This window comes from Coloeus monedula (genome assembly GCF_965178545.1).
Source record: "Coloeus monedula genome assembly, chromosome: 5".
NCBI lineage: Eukaryota > Metazoa > Chordata > Aves > Passeriformes > Corvidae > Coloeus > Coloeus monedula.
Window position 1 is genome coordinate 22,159,602 of NC_138785.1, and position 12,588 is coordinate 22,172,189.

At 37.6% G+C, this 12,588-nt stretch overlaps 1 protein-coding gene across 2 annotated transcripts in view; it reads left to right on the forward strand.

The window, feature by feature from the left end:
* GRID2 (glutamate ionotropic receptor delta type subunit 2) overlaps positions 1-12,588 on the forward strand; it is a gene marked incomplete at both ends in the record, with an annotated part of 694,960 nt that overhangs the window by 465,674 nt on the left and 216,698 nt on the right. For both annotated transcript variants that reach the window (XM_082281726.1, XM_082281727.1), the window contains one exon: positions 11,757-11,810. In XM_082281726.1, coding sequence (XP_082137852.1) covers positions 11,757-11,810 — 54 coding nt within the window. The remainder of the gene's footprint in view (positions 1-11,756; positions 11,811-12,588) is intronic.

The window sequence follows — 12,588 nt, forward strand, 5'->3', positions numbered from 1 at the left end:
CAATCTGTTAGGATCCATCCCATTTTAGAGAGGATCTGATGTCCCAGCTGCAGTTGCATTTCAGGTGTGCTTGAGCTTGTAATTTTGGCATGTTTATATCTCTAGTGTCTGTGGGGTAGATGCGGCTTGGACTCCGTGGATCCAGATGCAATTACTGTGTGGAACCAGCTTTTAAACCAGCATCCAACAAGGATGAAAAACATATAGATTTTCTATCTTTCTAGAGCTGGAATATAATTTAATCTATATTAGTTTCTGCTTAGTTGTCATATTTCTGTTAGCTTAACCATTAGCAGCTAGAGAAATGCGGTAATACAGAGAGTACTTTGTATTCGCCTTGAAGATTAGTTTTTAATAACCTTCAGTGACATATATGAAGGAATTCAGATTGAAGGTCTGTGAACAGGTATCTGACAAGCAGTATTTTGTTGAAAAGATGAATTTGAACTATGTAACGTGGTTGATGTCAGGATAGACATTGCTTATCAAAAAGATTTTTGTGGTGATATTAAAAATCTTTAAATTATTGCCAAGGTTCATGTAGTTGACTGGCTGAACTACTTCCAGAAGTAATATCCGAATTTCCCAAAAGCTAGAGGTACTTTATCAGGAAAATTTAGAACCATAATGAGAAAATGCTGCTGTTTTGATCCATGTCCTCTTTAAGACTCAGCGAGTCCTTGTGCAGATCTTCCGGGCCTGCAAGGCCTTTGGAACTTTAGTAAGAGTGATCCATTTTGTTCATATCCTGTGAAGCACAGAAGCAAAAATGGCCACTGGGCTTTGCAATCTGGTGATAAGAATGTTTTCAATATGTTTAGAACAGATTTTGTCTTTGTACATGTACTGTTGAGAGGATGTTTTTCATAGGGAGCTTCAAGCCTGCAGCCGATCAGAACTCTATTAAACTGCTCCTGATTCTTGAACTCCTAATACCATAAAAAAATGCTTTCAGCCTGTATGTTTGGAGAGGAGCTGAATGCTAAGTTTATGAGCAAGTCAGAAATGGGGGCTATCTCGCTTGAACCTCTGCCACTGTTGTTCTCTACAGATATGTGAAATGACACGAGAGGCACCACCATGAAGCTGAAGAGCAAAAAGAGCTGATGGCTTTAGTGATATTTTGTCACTTGAACAGTGACCTTTGTTAATAATGCCTGTGATAGGAAAATGAAATACTTTCTGTTTCAGTAATGCCAGTCTGATGTTTGGCAAAAATTGCTTTTAAGGCAGACAGCAAAGAAAAAAGAGCAACGCTTATATTCTGTAGTGTATGAAGTTTAGCATTTTCCCTGATACGCAGTCAGACTAAATCTTGAGTTTGCTAACAGATGCAAAAGGAGTTGAAACCACATTTCCGTATCACTAATAAAATAAACAACACGCTGCCAGCATAATCAGGGCTGGATTTTCAAGGCATTCAACTTGTATTTAAAAACCTGATTGGAATGGGCAAGTTTTCAAAGGCACTCAGCATCCTGCAGCCCCTGTTGGGGAAAATCTGAGTAATTTACAGATGCTGAGCAATTCAGAGGGTCTGGCCCTAAAACGTTCATGTGCTATTCTTGGGAAAAAAAGAGGAAAAGGTGAACTAAGCCTTGTGTTTTCAGTTTGAAGAGATAAAATCTATATGTACGTTTAATAGTTCTTAAATTCCTTCAAACCTTTAAAAACAACAGCACCCACACTTAATATCAAAAATCAACAAGAATGGGCAAAACTGACTAGTTTAAATTTAATTTGTGTTTTTAGTTTTATTAATTTGGAGTGCTGGTACCTGAGTTGGACAGGAAGCTTTTTTGTGGAAAATGGCTGTTATTTAGAAAACTGGTGGTTTGCATTTGGTTTTTCTGTTTGCAGGCTTTTAAGCAATAGCACTCTAAAAGTATTTGTTCACACTACCAAATAGTCCTCTGAATCAGGCACCCTATTCTGCTATTGCTGTTCTCCACTTCAAAACTTTAAGTTTTTCCTCAAGGTCCATACTTTTTACCCTCTTTCTGACAGTGACTTCCATCCTAATTTCATATTCTTTTAATTTAAACTGGTGTAAAGAAAGAGTAACTGTACTACAATCTATGGAAGTAAAATCAACTACATAAAATCAAGTATGGATGAGAAGAGAAAGGTTATTTAAAATACACCCTTTACATGATTCTTTTAAAAGTTTTACTTGAATCAATTTTTCTTTTGCTGAGTTCAGTCAACCCATAATAATCCACACTGGAAAGGAATCTTGTGCCTCTCAGGCGTATTTTTCTTCAGTCTTAAATGTTCTCTGCCTTATTAAAGTGGTAACTTTGGTTAATCTCAGTTCGAAACACTAATGAATAGAAACACTATGTATATGTCTAAAGAGGAAGCAAATAGTGAAGTTGCATATTTTTATATGAGCTAACAAAGTATCATACATTGAAATTAGGACAGATACCATTTTATCATCTGTGGTTTTTTGTAGTCTCCAAAGCTCTCTTCACTAGCAGCCTAACTACCTAAGGCAGACATTAAGAACGATCCATTTTCTAACTGGCATTCCTTTTTCCTCTACAAGTTAAAGCATCGAGTTAGACCGTTTGTCTGAACGTCTCATGTCACATTAACAGTTTGAAAGCTTTTTTCTTATTAATAATGCTTGGAATATAGATGCTGCCTATAAGGTCTGCAACAGGTTAAAACTAGGAACTGAACCTTTTATTCTGCTTAGAAAAATAATTTACATCTGCAGATGGAGTAAGTGTAAGTCTGTGACAAAGCTTCGTTATTCCCTGACTTTGTGGAGAGATTCTGGCCTTGGTGAAGGCAGTTGCAAAGGCATCAATATCAGCAAGTCAATTATTTTCCATCTTTTGGGGGACTTGTCAACAGCCTTCAATCTAGGTGAGTTCACTAAAAGGGTAGCTCCAGAGTATGTCTGCATGTAGGAGATGGTGAGGTGTTTGAAACAACACCACACCTGGGAGAAGTTTCTGACTCCAGCTCTTAATCCATAATGACAAGGAAATTTTGATACTTTAGCATAGATTTAGGCTTCTTATGTTTGGTTCTTCACTTCCAAAGGTGATGACAACCACTTTGATTCAAAGCCCCTGTCCAACACAAATAGTCAAGTTTTCTGCTTTGATTTCCAAATAGAATTCAGCTTAAAAAAAAATAGAAATAACAGACAAAGAACAAGAGATCTTCAGGGATCAATTTAGTACTATCACTATAAATAAAATCTAGTTCTTAACAAGAAAGACAGGTACAGGCAACCACTCAACAGTCATGAATCTGAATTTCTGCATTTCCATGATGGTTTGAGTCACTTTTTCACTTTCAAATAAATATTTTCTAGGTGGAAGGTACATTACTGCTCATTAAGAATACTATTATTCTGCTTTCTTGCAACCGTCTTGCAGTGCAGATGGGAGAATGTGCTCATGGGTTTGAGCTAAAGCAAAGCAGTTTCAGAACTTGTGAAAAAAATCTGTGGTGGTTTGTTTTGGGTTTTTTTTCTAAAGTGGATATTACAAACATTTTTCAGAAGGATAATAGGAATATAAATCAAGGCATAAATTTGGAAGTAAGAAAACCAACTGTAAGAATAAAATAATCCTTAAAATGAAATATGTATAAATTGCTTATAGTTATTTTATTCTAAACCTACAGTCTACAGGCTGACCTCAGGAAGATGCATAGATTTAGACACCTATAAAATAAACATTATTAGCTTTTCTCAATGATTAAGGAAATGAATCATTTAAAATGGCCATTTCTACCAGACGGAATGTGTTTTTATTTTGTGCTCTCAGTACAAACCTGTGGTCAAACTCACCGAAGTATTAATGCTGTCTTTATTTACTTTTATTGAATATTTAACTGTTTTCTTTTCTTTAGCATGGGGCTGATTTCTGTACTTTAACAGCCTCCATCTCTTAAAATCTTAGGACAGCAGAAGCAAAGTGTTCCCTGAAGGTTGATTCATTTCAGATGTAGTTATGATGGCAAGCCAAGTCAATATAAAACTAATTATTCAGTGGAATAGCCCAATACTTTTAGTTCAAAAGTATCATACTTTGAAATAAATCTGAAAAAATGGAAAGCTGATCAAGTGCTTCAACTATTTATTTCTTTTTAAAAGAAATGCATTTTCATGAGAGAAGCAAATGAAGAAAATGAAGCCATGTCAGCCATATCACCCATCCTTAGGAGGACACTAGAAGAAAATTTCTGCCTGCCTCCTGAAAGTGCTTTAGAAGCTTGCTTTCTAATCCTTGGTAAATGTCTCTCAGGTTTCACCCAAAGTTCTTTTTTATGTTTTGTTTTTTTTTTTTCCTGAGAAGGAACATCAGGGAAAGGAATTCCAAAAAGAGGTGATTGTCCAGAAGAATAAAAATAAGTATTGCCATGTGTGGTTTGGTTTTTTCCCTGTCTCAAGAGTAGAAATGGGTAGAGATTAAAATTAAATTACAAAAATATTGCCTTTGGTGAAGAGAGATTTTTATGAGCGTTAGTTTCTGGTGTGTAAGAATGAGCTTTATAAATCAACAACTGATTTCCCTACTGAGAAGCTCAAAGGATAAAAGTGGGGACACAGAAAGATGTTGCTGTGGCACCAGCAGGAAGACATGGTGGCAGTAGCCTGATAAAATTGTGGTGGTTTGATGAACTAGGAACTAGAAGGAAAAGAAGTAAAAATAAACAAGCAAACAAACCTGAGGATCTCCATGAACAAGTCCTGCAGTGTTTAACATAGTACAACACACGAAATAGTACAGCTCCACACTTTCACCTTTCTAAACTTCAGATCAGTTGAGGTAGTCTTCAGTTTATTCCTTATCTTTCTTAGTACTACCTGTACATTAGCTATTTAATAGTCTTTAGCGTTCATATTTTGCTTTAAATACCAGTCCTTGAGGAGCCATCTATACTGTTGGAGACTGCTCTGGGTGCTGAAACTAGTCAAATCACATGTCTTTAATTAGAGGTCATGTTAAGGAATGACCTCTGACTTCTTTTGTTTGATTGGTTGTTGCTTTTTCTTGGTTGTCCTTTTCTTGGAGAGGGGCATTGAGGTTGAAGGGGGGAGGAAGGTTGAATTGGAGGGGCTTCCTCTCTCATGTGTTTTCTGGAAGCCTGTTTTTTATCATATCTTAATAATCAGCAAATTGCTATACCCCTGGGGGAGAAAATTAGGTTAAGACATGTTCATCTGTAAAAGAGCAGCGGTGACTCCAAGAGGCTGGCCTGTGAAAAGACACAGACAGTAAATCCAGAGGTATCGGATGGAAGCATTTTATTCATCTTCCGGTTGGAAGAGTGCAGTTCAGATCGCAAAACCTCATAAATTGGATATATTATAAGCAGACAGTGTTTGGGAAAGGTTAACAGGAAGTTGGTGTCTCAGCTCAGCTCTTGGGAAACTAACTTTCTAAATCACTTCCTGAACTATTCCAATATCAGCCATTCCCAGAGCTATGGGCTAGACAATGCCATCTGTTGGCTTTTGTGAAAAAAACTCAAACAGAAAGTGTGCTTTGCTCTGTGGTGGTCCAGCAGAAAGAGATTCACAGTCAATACTGCAGCTCCTGGAGGAGCAGAAAGTCAACAGGAGGGCAAGCTCTAGCTTGAGACACTTCCCTTCAGCATTTTGAGAAACGAGTCATGGCCTCTGGGTGCCTTGTCACAGACCAGTCCCAGCTGTAGCACAGGTAAAACAGGAGCCCAGGAGCTCTCCTCTGTGTTGCAAAGAGGAGATATTTGAGATGGCCTGATCCTGCAAGGATCATTTCATACATGCGACATTACCGCTCGCTTAGGTGTTTGCAAGGCTTGTTTGACTAGCTGCATATGCCTGGAGCTGAATTTTGAAAATCCAGAATGGTCTTCCTGTTTCCTTTGTCAGGGTTCTGAGCCGTATCTTTGTTTTTGCCCACACTTGTCGGCCCATATCTATAAGAAAGAAGCGATGTAGATAATTTTTGATGTCATTTTCCATTAAATGACTTGTCCTTTTTTGTCAAAAAGCCTTTTTTTTTCTTTCTTGCTTACTACTGCACATGGAAAAAGCCTGCATGCTGGCACTACAACTGCTTTATTTGCTTTAGATTGTCTTGCATTTAGGCCATTTGAAGGTTTGAGTGTGAACAATAGGAATAGTTATGATAAATTGTCAAGCTCTTCCAAAGATTCAGAAGTTCTGGAGTTACTGCCAATGACAGATGATTTGTCCTTGCTCATCACTTGTCATCTTGGCAGCGTTTTTATGCTCCCTGCTAAATCTCCCTCAGTGTGTAGTTGAATTCTTTAGAAAAAGAAAATTAGTTTCTGTTTCATCCATGTTCGTGCTCATCAGTTCAATAGCACCCGTGTTTCACTAAGTGGAACACCTTCCTCATGAAGCATAAGTTTGATTTATTTTAATAGGGTGTTAGGAGAACTGCTGGAGTTTGACATGAACACATTTCTAAAGTTACAAAGATGGTAAGAATGATCTTTTGTATCTCTTGCTGTGGATTTCTATGACTGCATGAATGGTGCTGCATACTTGACAGGCTGTATCCTTCGCTGCAGGATTTATGCAACTAATGACAATGTTTTCAAATGCTCGAGTGTGAACTCTCTGTGTCTGAGAAAAGGCTGAGTGAGTAGATAGTGATTTTCTTTTCCAGTTTTTCCACAATTTCATAAGGTCTCTTTCAGAACTGGCCTGCTAACTGGCCTGCTTGGAATCTTAGTAATGGAGAATTATGTGATATGGCATTACAAATAATTGAATACCAACAGTCTATAGATGAAAAAATGCTGAATTCAGAAAATAGTTTTCTGAAGGAGTTGGTTAATAGGCTGTCCTCTGCTAGTCCTCTAACACTGATTTAGTTGTCTGAGACAGGAAAGGGTCAGTGGCTATGGGCATTAGACTGAAACCCCAGTTCACCCCGGAGTTCTACTTACAAATGTTCCTGCACAGTGGAGGTCCTCAATGGCATAGTAGAAATGGAACCCCAGAAGCACAAAATGCTTTTTTTGGGGGGGATTCTTTCAAATATTTCCCCTTTCAGTAAATAAATACAGTCTGAACTGCAGAACAGTCAGCTCAGAATTAATAAGTTCTGCTTCCTCTAGCTACAGGTAGTCCCATTCATCACAGTTAAGAAAGCAACTTATATTTAGAAGCACAAAGGCAGCTGTCTTGGGTTAGACCAAAGACTATTTCAGTGCCTTACTCCTCCAAAGGTGGTTTGAATGCCTAAAGGAACAGTAAGAACTGTGTAGGGATACATGATACCGACTCCTAATGCTCTCCCAGCTCGCAGCTCTGCTTAGCTTCAGAGAGCTTTTTGCATTGACCTATAGCTTTATATGTTTATTAACCCACAGCTTGTATGATTTCCCCTAGAGGATGTGTGAAATGAGAACTTATCAAATAGGTACATGTTTTCTTTGCTTTGGAAAGTGTCAGCTTTGCTCCATTTAATATCGGTGTAGAATTTTGGTGTTCAGCCCTCATTATGAATGCACAGTCTAGTTTTTCTCAGTTTTTGCTTAAGAAGTGAGCTTCATAAACCACAGGTTCACCTGCCCTCTGTCTTGTATGGAAATTTCCAATCTGTCCCTTACCTTTTGGGAGGGAACAGTGCTGCTTCCTGTCATAGAGCCAGTGGATGAATCTGAAACTTGCATTGTATTCAAATGCTTGAGGTCTTGAATCCCCAACCCCCACACACCCCAATCAAGTTGTTATATTGCTTCTAAAATAGAGGATTTCAGATTTCTTTTTCATTACTGCCCTTATGTGCTTGCAAGCATTATTCTCTACATTCATTTTTCCCTGGCACAGAACACAAGTTCATGCCAGCTCACTTGATATGCATGCAGATATGAATTTCAACAAGAAAAAGATATCACTCAGATAACAAATACCTGTTTTACCATTCTGAGCATATTAGGCATAGAAACCTGCTGTACAACTGCCTCAAATACTTCTGATAAAGCTGAGCTTTATGTACTTTTTAGGTTATGGTCAATTTTAAGCAGACCCAGGCGTGGTCTTTTTGGGTTTTTTTCACTTTAGTCTTACTTGTTATCATCCCTTCTCAGAGAAAATGCCATGGCTTTTTAAAGTAAAGAGAATGGTAAACTCAGTAGATAGACAAGGACATTCTGGAACAATGTGTCATGGCTGTAAAGGCCTGCTGTGTGCAAGTAATGACTGCTGTACTGATGAATAATCTAGGTTGTGTTGATGCTGAATTTAGACGGTTTTGGGGGTTTAACTGATTTATTATAGTCTTGTGCTTGTAAACTAGTGCTTAATAGCTGCTGATAATCTTCTGACTGTAAGTTTATGCATATGACTACTCTTAACATTTGAAGAAAACTTTAGGATTGGGCAACTTTTTCCCTCAAGCATCAAAACTGAAGGTTTACATAGCATTGCATTTATTTATTTTCTGTAAAACAGTGCATGTGCTGGTGCATTCATCTACACTGAAAACATAAGGAGCATAATATTTGGAAAATATGGGAAGGCTATTAATGATGATGATAACATTATCGTGTCCTGCAATTCTTACAGACAGAATGTGCACTGCCAACTTTAAAGTCAATTAAATGGACAATAAAGGCCATGCTGGCAGAAGACATGTTAAGAAGGGGGAGACTGAGATGCAGCATTTTGATGCTGCTGGAATGAACAGCTCTTTTGTGAGAGATAAGACTGAATGACCCAAGGACAAAAATATGGCCTTGAAATCCCAGCCTAGTGTTGAGTCCCACTTCAGATGTAAATTTATATTAAAAATCTAGCAAGTTTCTCAGGGCATCATCAGTCATCTTTTTTAAGCAAGTGTCAATACTAGAACAGGCTTTGGGTAAATGTGCTAAGGAACATGCCAAAAAGCAGCTTCTAGCTGACTGAAAGGTAAAGTGAATTTTTAAATCAGGGGCTATTTGCAGCTCATCTAGACTTGGAATGTATTCGTTTGAGTGTCTCTGAGTGTGCTACAAGTTCATCTCCATTTGACATATGCTTTTTGAAAATGCTTTTAATATTAAGTAGATTCATGAATGCATAAACTTTAATGGATAAAACATGATCTTTCTGCTGAGGAGTTTCAACTGTAACTAAAAAATGGGTTATTTCATCTTGTTATTTGCAAATTATGAATAAATCTGTCACAGGTACCCTGAGCTGTTTGAAATAACAGTGACTTGTGAGACCAGTCAGCTTCTTCCAGTGCCTCGCTTAAGTGGTCTGTGAGCTTTACAGAACAAAATCAGTGACACTTAGGACCATATTTAATTAAAAAGATCTTCTCTGATTGAAATCTGAGAATCTGGGCAAAGTAGGTACTCAAAACCAAATATTTATTATGAAACTAAATGAACTGAAACAAAAGTTTTAATGGGAAATACAATGCATTAAAATCTGATCAGCTGAAGCTTTGGGCACAAATAAGTTATCCGCCCACTTGTAACACATTAATAAAAAGTGAACAGAAAATGTGAATTTTCATTTTGTGGATTCCTTGAATCTGAATTTTCGGTTGACTGCCACTTGGAAGCAGAGAAAGAGCTTAGGAGCCCTTTGTGGAACACAGTTATTGTAATTTTCCTACCACAACTGGGAGACTTGACTCAAGGGTGTCACTCTGGCAGATTGCCTTGGAGCCACACGAACCTTATGAGACCTCATCTCCAGCAGAGCAGTTACAGCAGGGCAGACGTTCCCGGAAGGACATCCCAGAGCCAAAAGTTAGGAAGGACAAGGTTGCTAGGACCCTGACAAGAAATCAGAAAAATATGTCAACTGTGCTGCCTTTTGTTCTCTGTTTTTGTATTTAATTCTGCCTGCTTTCAGCAGAACTGTATTTAGATTGACTAGCAGAATTGTTCCTGCTTTAGTAAGGCTTTGATTTGTTCTGTTTTATGGAAAATTTAAATGACAGGTTATGTTGTAAATGGGACAAACTTTCTGTCCTTTGGAAGTTTATGTAAGGAGGAAATGCTCTGTTGTGAACTTTGTTACTATTCTGTCCTCTTTTGACCTTTTTTGGTTCCTGGGTGTGTTTGTATTCCAACTGGTTTGTTATGAGCAATCTGATCAGAGCAGCCGTGCTTCTATTCAAGCATCCTGGCTCAGTCTATTGTGCTGCCTCCTATCACAGTTACTCCGTTTCTGTCCTATTCTTTTATATGTGCTGTGGGAACCCCTGCACTGAAGAATGAAGGAAAATGTGAAAGCAACACAAGAAAATATCATGTTGTTGTTAAGTACCATACTCCACATAAAGAAAGGACCCTAATTCCTACTGCTAATGTTATTGAAATTTTCCAGAACCACATTAGCAGCTATGGCTTTCACTCCCCTACATTTCTGGTCGGTGCTGTGAGAGTTTCAAATAAGAAATCAGTCATATACCGCTGCTCTTGCTTTCCCCTCTCCTAAGTCTCTCCAAATCACAATTTCCAATCTTGCCTGTCATTCTGCTAAACAAGCAGTGACCCCAATTCTAATAGCCTCTGAATTAATAATGAGGGTTATCAGTGTGAGGTTTTTTGATGCTCTTAAGATTTGTGGCCAGTTAAATTGTTCTCCTTTGGACATAACACAGTATAATTTGCCACCATCCTTGGCAAGTGCTGTTTCTGTTGGTCATCATTAAAAGCCAATGGTCCAAGTAATAAGAGCCCAGCACCTGACATCTAATTGAACATTTAAACACTGTCAGTTCCAAGATTTGTTTCTGGTTTTCTTTGGTTTTTTTTCTTTGTGTTTTTTTAAGGGGGTATTCAGTACATTTTTAAGTATCCAGTAGTTTTGAGTTATGATTCAAGATGATCATGGTAACTATAGAAATGAAATTAATTTTTGTTTTATACTATTTGCATGTTAATCCTAATTCAATTTCAATTAGAAAAAATAATTTAAGGTGTCCAGCCTTTTCCAGAGTTTGTTTCTGGCCTCTCTTTTGTTGATGATTTCCTTCTTACCTAATGAAAGCAGAACAAGTGTATTTTTATCCTCTTCATTTGCGCTGTGAAGTTGATTCAAAAGTGACTTGCCACAAAAGCGTAGTGGATTCAAGGAGGGAAAGGATTGAGTGAAAGATGAGTTAGGAAGCACATGTTCAGTCCAGCATGAAAGCAGGTCCTAGAAAAATTTTCAACAAGGGAAAGGAGAAGATGTATGAGAGGAGGATGAGAGGCCTTCTGTGCAAGGAACATGAGACAGGCTATAATTCATCATCCCTGTGACAGCCCTCTTTCTCAGGAGAATCCTTTCCTTCCTGCTCTTTGCACTTCTATGAACTCCAGCATTTGTTGTGTGGGTTTTTTTGGTTTGGGTTTGTTTCTTTTTTCTTTTATTCAGAGGCTTTCAGCGTAGATATACACTGGAAAGGCCTTAGAAGCAAGAAATACAGAAATGCGACAAAAGTTACTTGATATTCATTTTCTGCCTTCCTCTCTGTTGCTTCCTCTCAATGCACAATGTGCTAAGGCAAAAATGTGTTCATTTCTCTCCTCAGTCAGCTGAAACATATTCTTTCCTGTGATTCTGGCAAAGAAATGCATTTCCAAGTTTAATTGGCAAGTCAAACAATAACACAAATGCTTCTGCAGAATAGTGCTAAAGGTTCTCTATCCTCAGTTCAACAGCAAAAGTCCTAGAGAGCATGTGCTTTGGTTTTTGTCATTTGCAGAGAGCATCTATTTAATTTTTTTCTGGCTTTCACAAGCAAGCTGACTGATAGCTGGTTTGTTCTCTATTTCAGGTCGTGGAGACTAATTTGGTTGCTTTTGACTGTCACTGGATCATTATAAATGAGGTAACTGTCAAGTGAATGTTGTTGTGAACCATGAATCCTGTTTTCAGGCTTGCTGACAATATTCATGCTGATTCTCACTTTGCCAACAGGAAGCAATAGCTATGACAAAGTTCAAGCACACTGAGGGAGTAGATGTTGCTTAATAAAAGTAGAATGACAGGGTCTTGGACTTTGCTGTTTTGTCTTGCCTGTTTTAAATGGAAGTCCTTGTATGAACAAATGGAAAATAAAATGAAAAAAACCCTTTATTTCTGAGTATTTTGAGATTTCACAACTGAGCTGGCTGTGTTCACAGGATCTTTTAAAGGCCTTTTTTAAATATGTGATCTTATGTAGTGGAGTCCTTACATTTTTTTTTATATTTTAGTATTTTTTTTTTTTTAATAATCAAAGTAATAATAATAAAATCCCGTATTTTCCGTCCCTTTATGAATTCTCCAAATGTTCCATCATGGTTGATATCCAGACCTGTTGAGATTAGTTGGGAGGCTTTTTGGTAGACTTCTGGATTAGGTAACATATGAATGTTCATAACGGGAAAAAAGAAAATTAAATTGACATCCTGCTTTTACACTGTGAAATAAGTCCTTCCATGAAAGCTTGTTAGTTAAAATATGACAAGTCAATATGTGAAGTAGTTTTGTATATGAAACATTGAAAAATGCAGTTCAGGTTTGACAGCATTCAGGTTTTTTGTTTTTATGAAAAATAATTTATGTATAGGATATTTGGATTCCCATAGTAGGTAACTATCTCCCAACGTGTTAATCATTCAGCT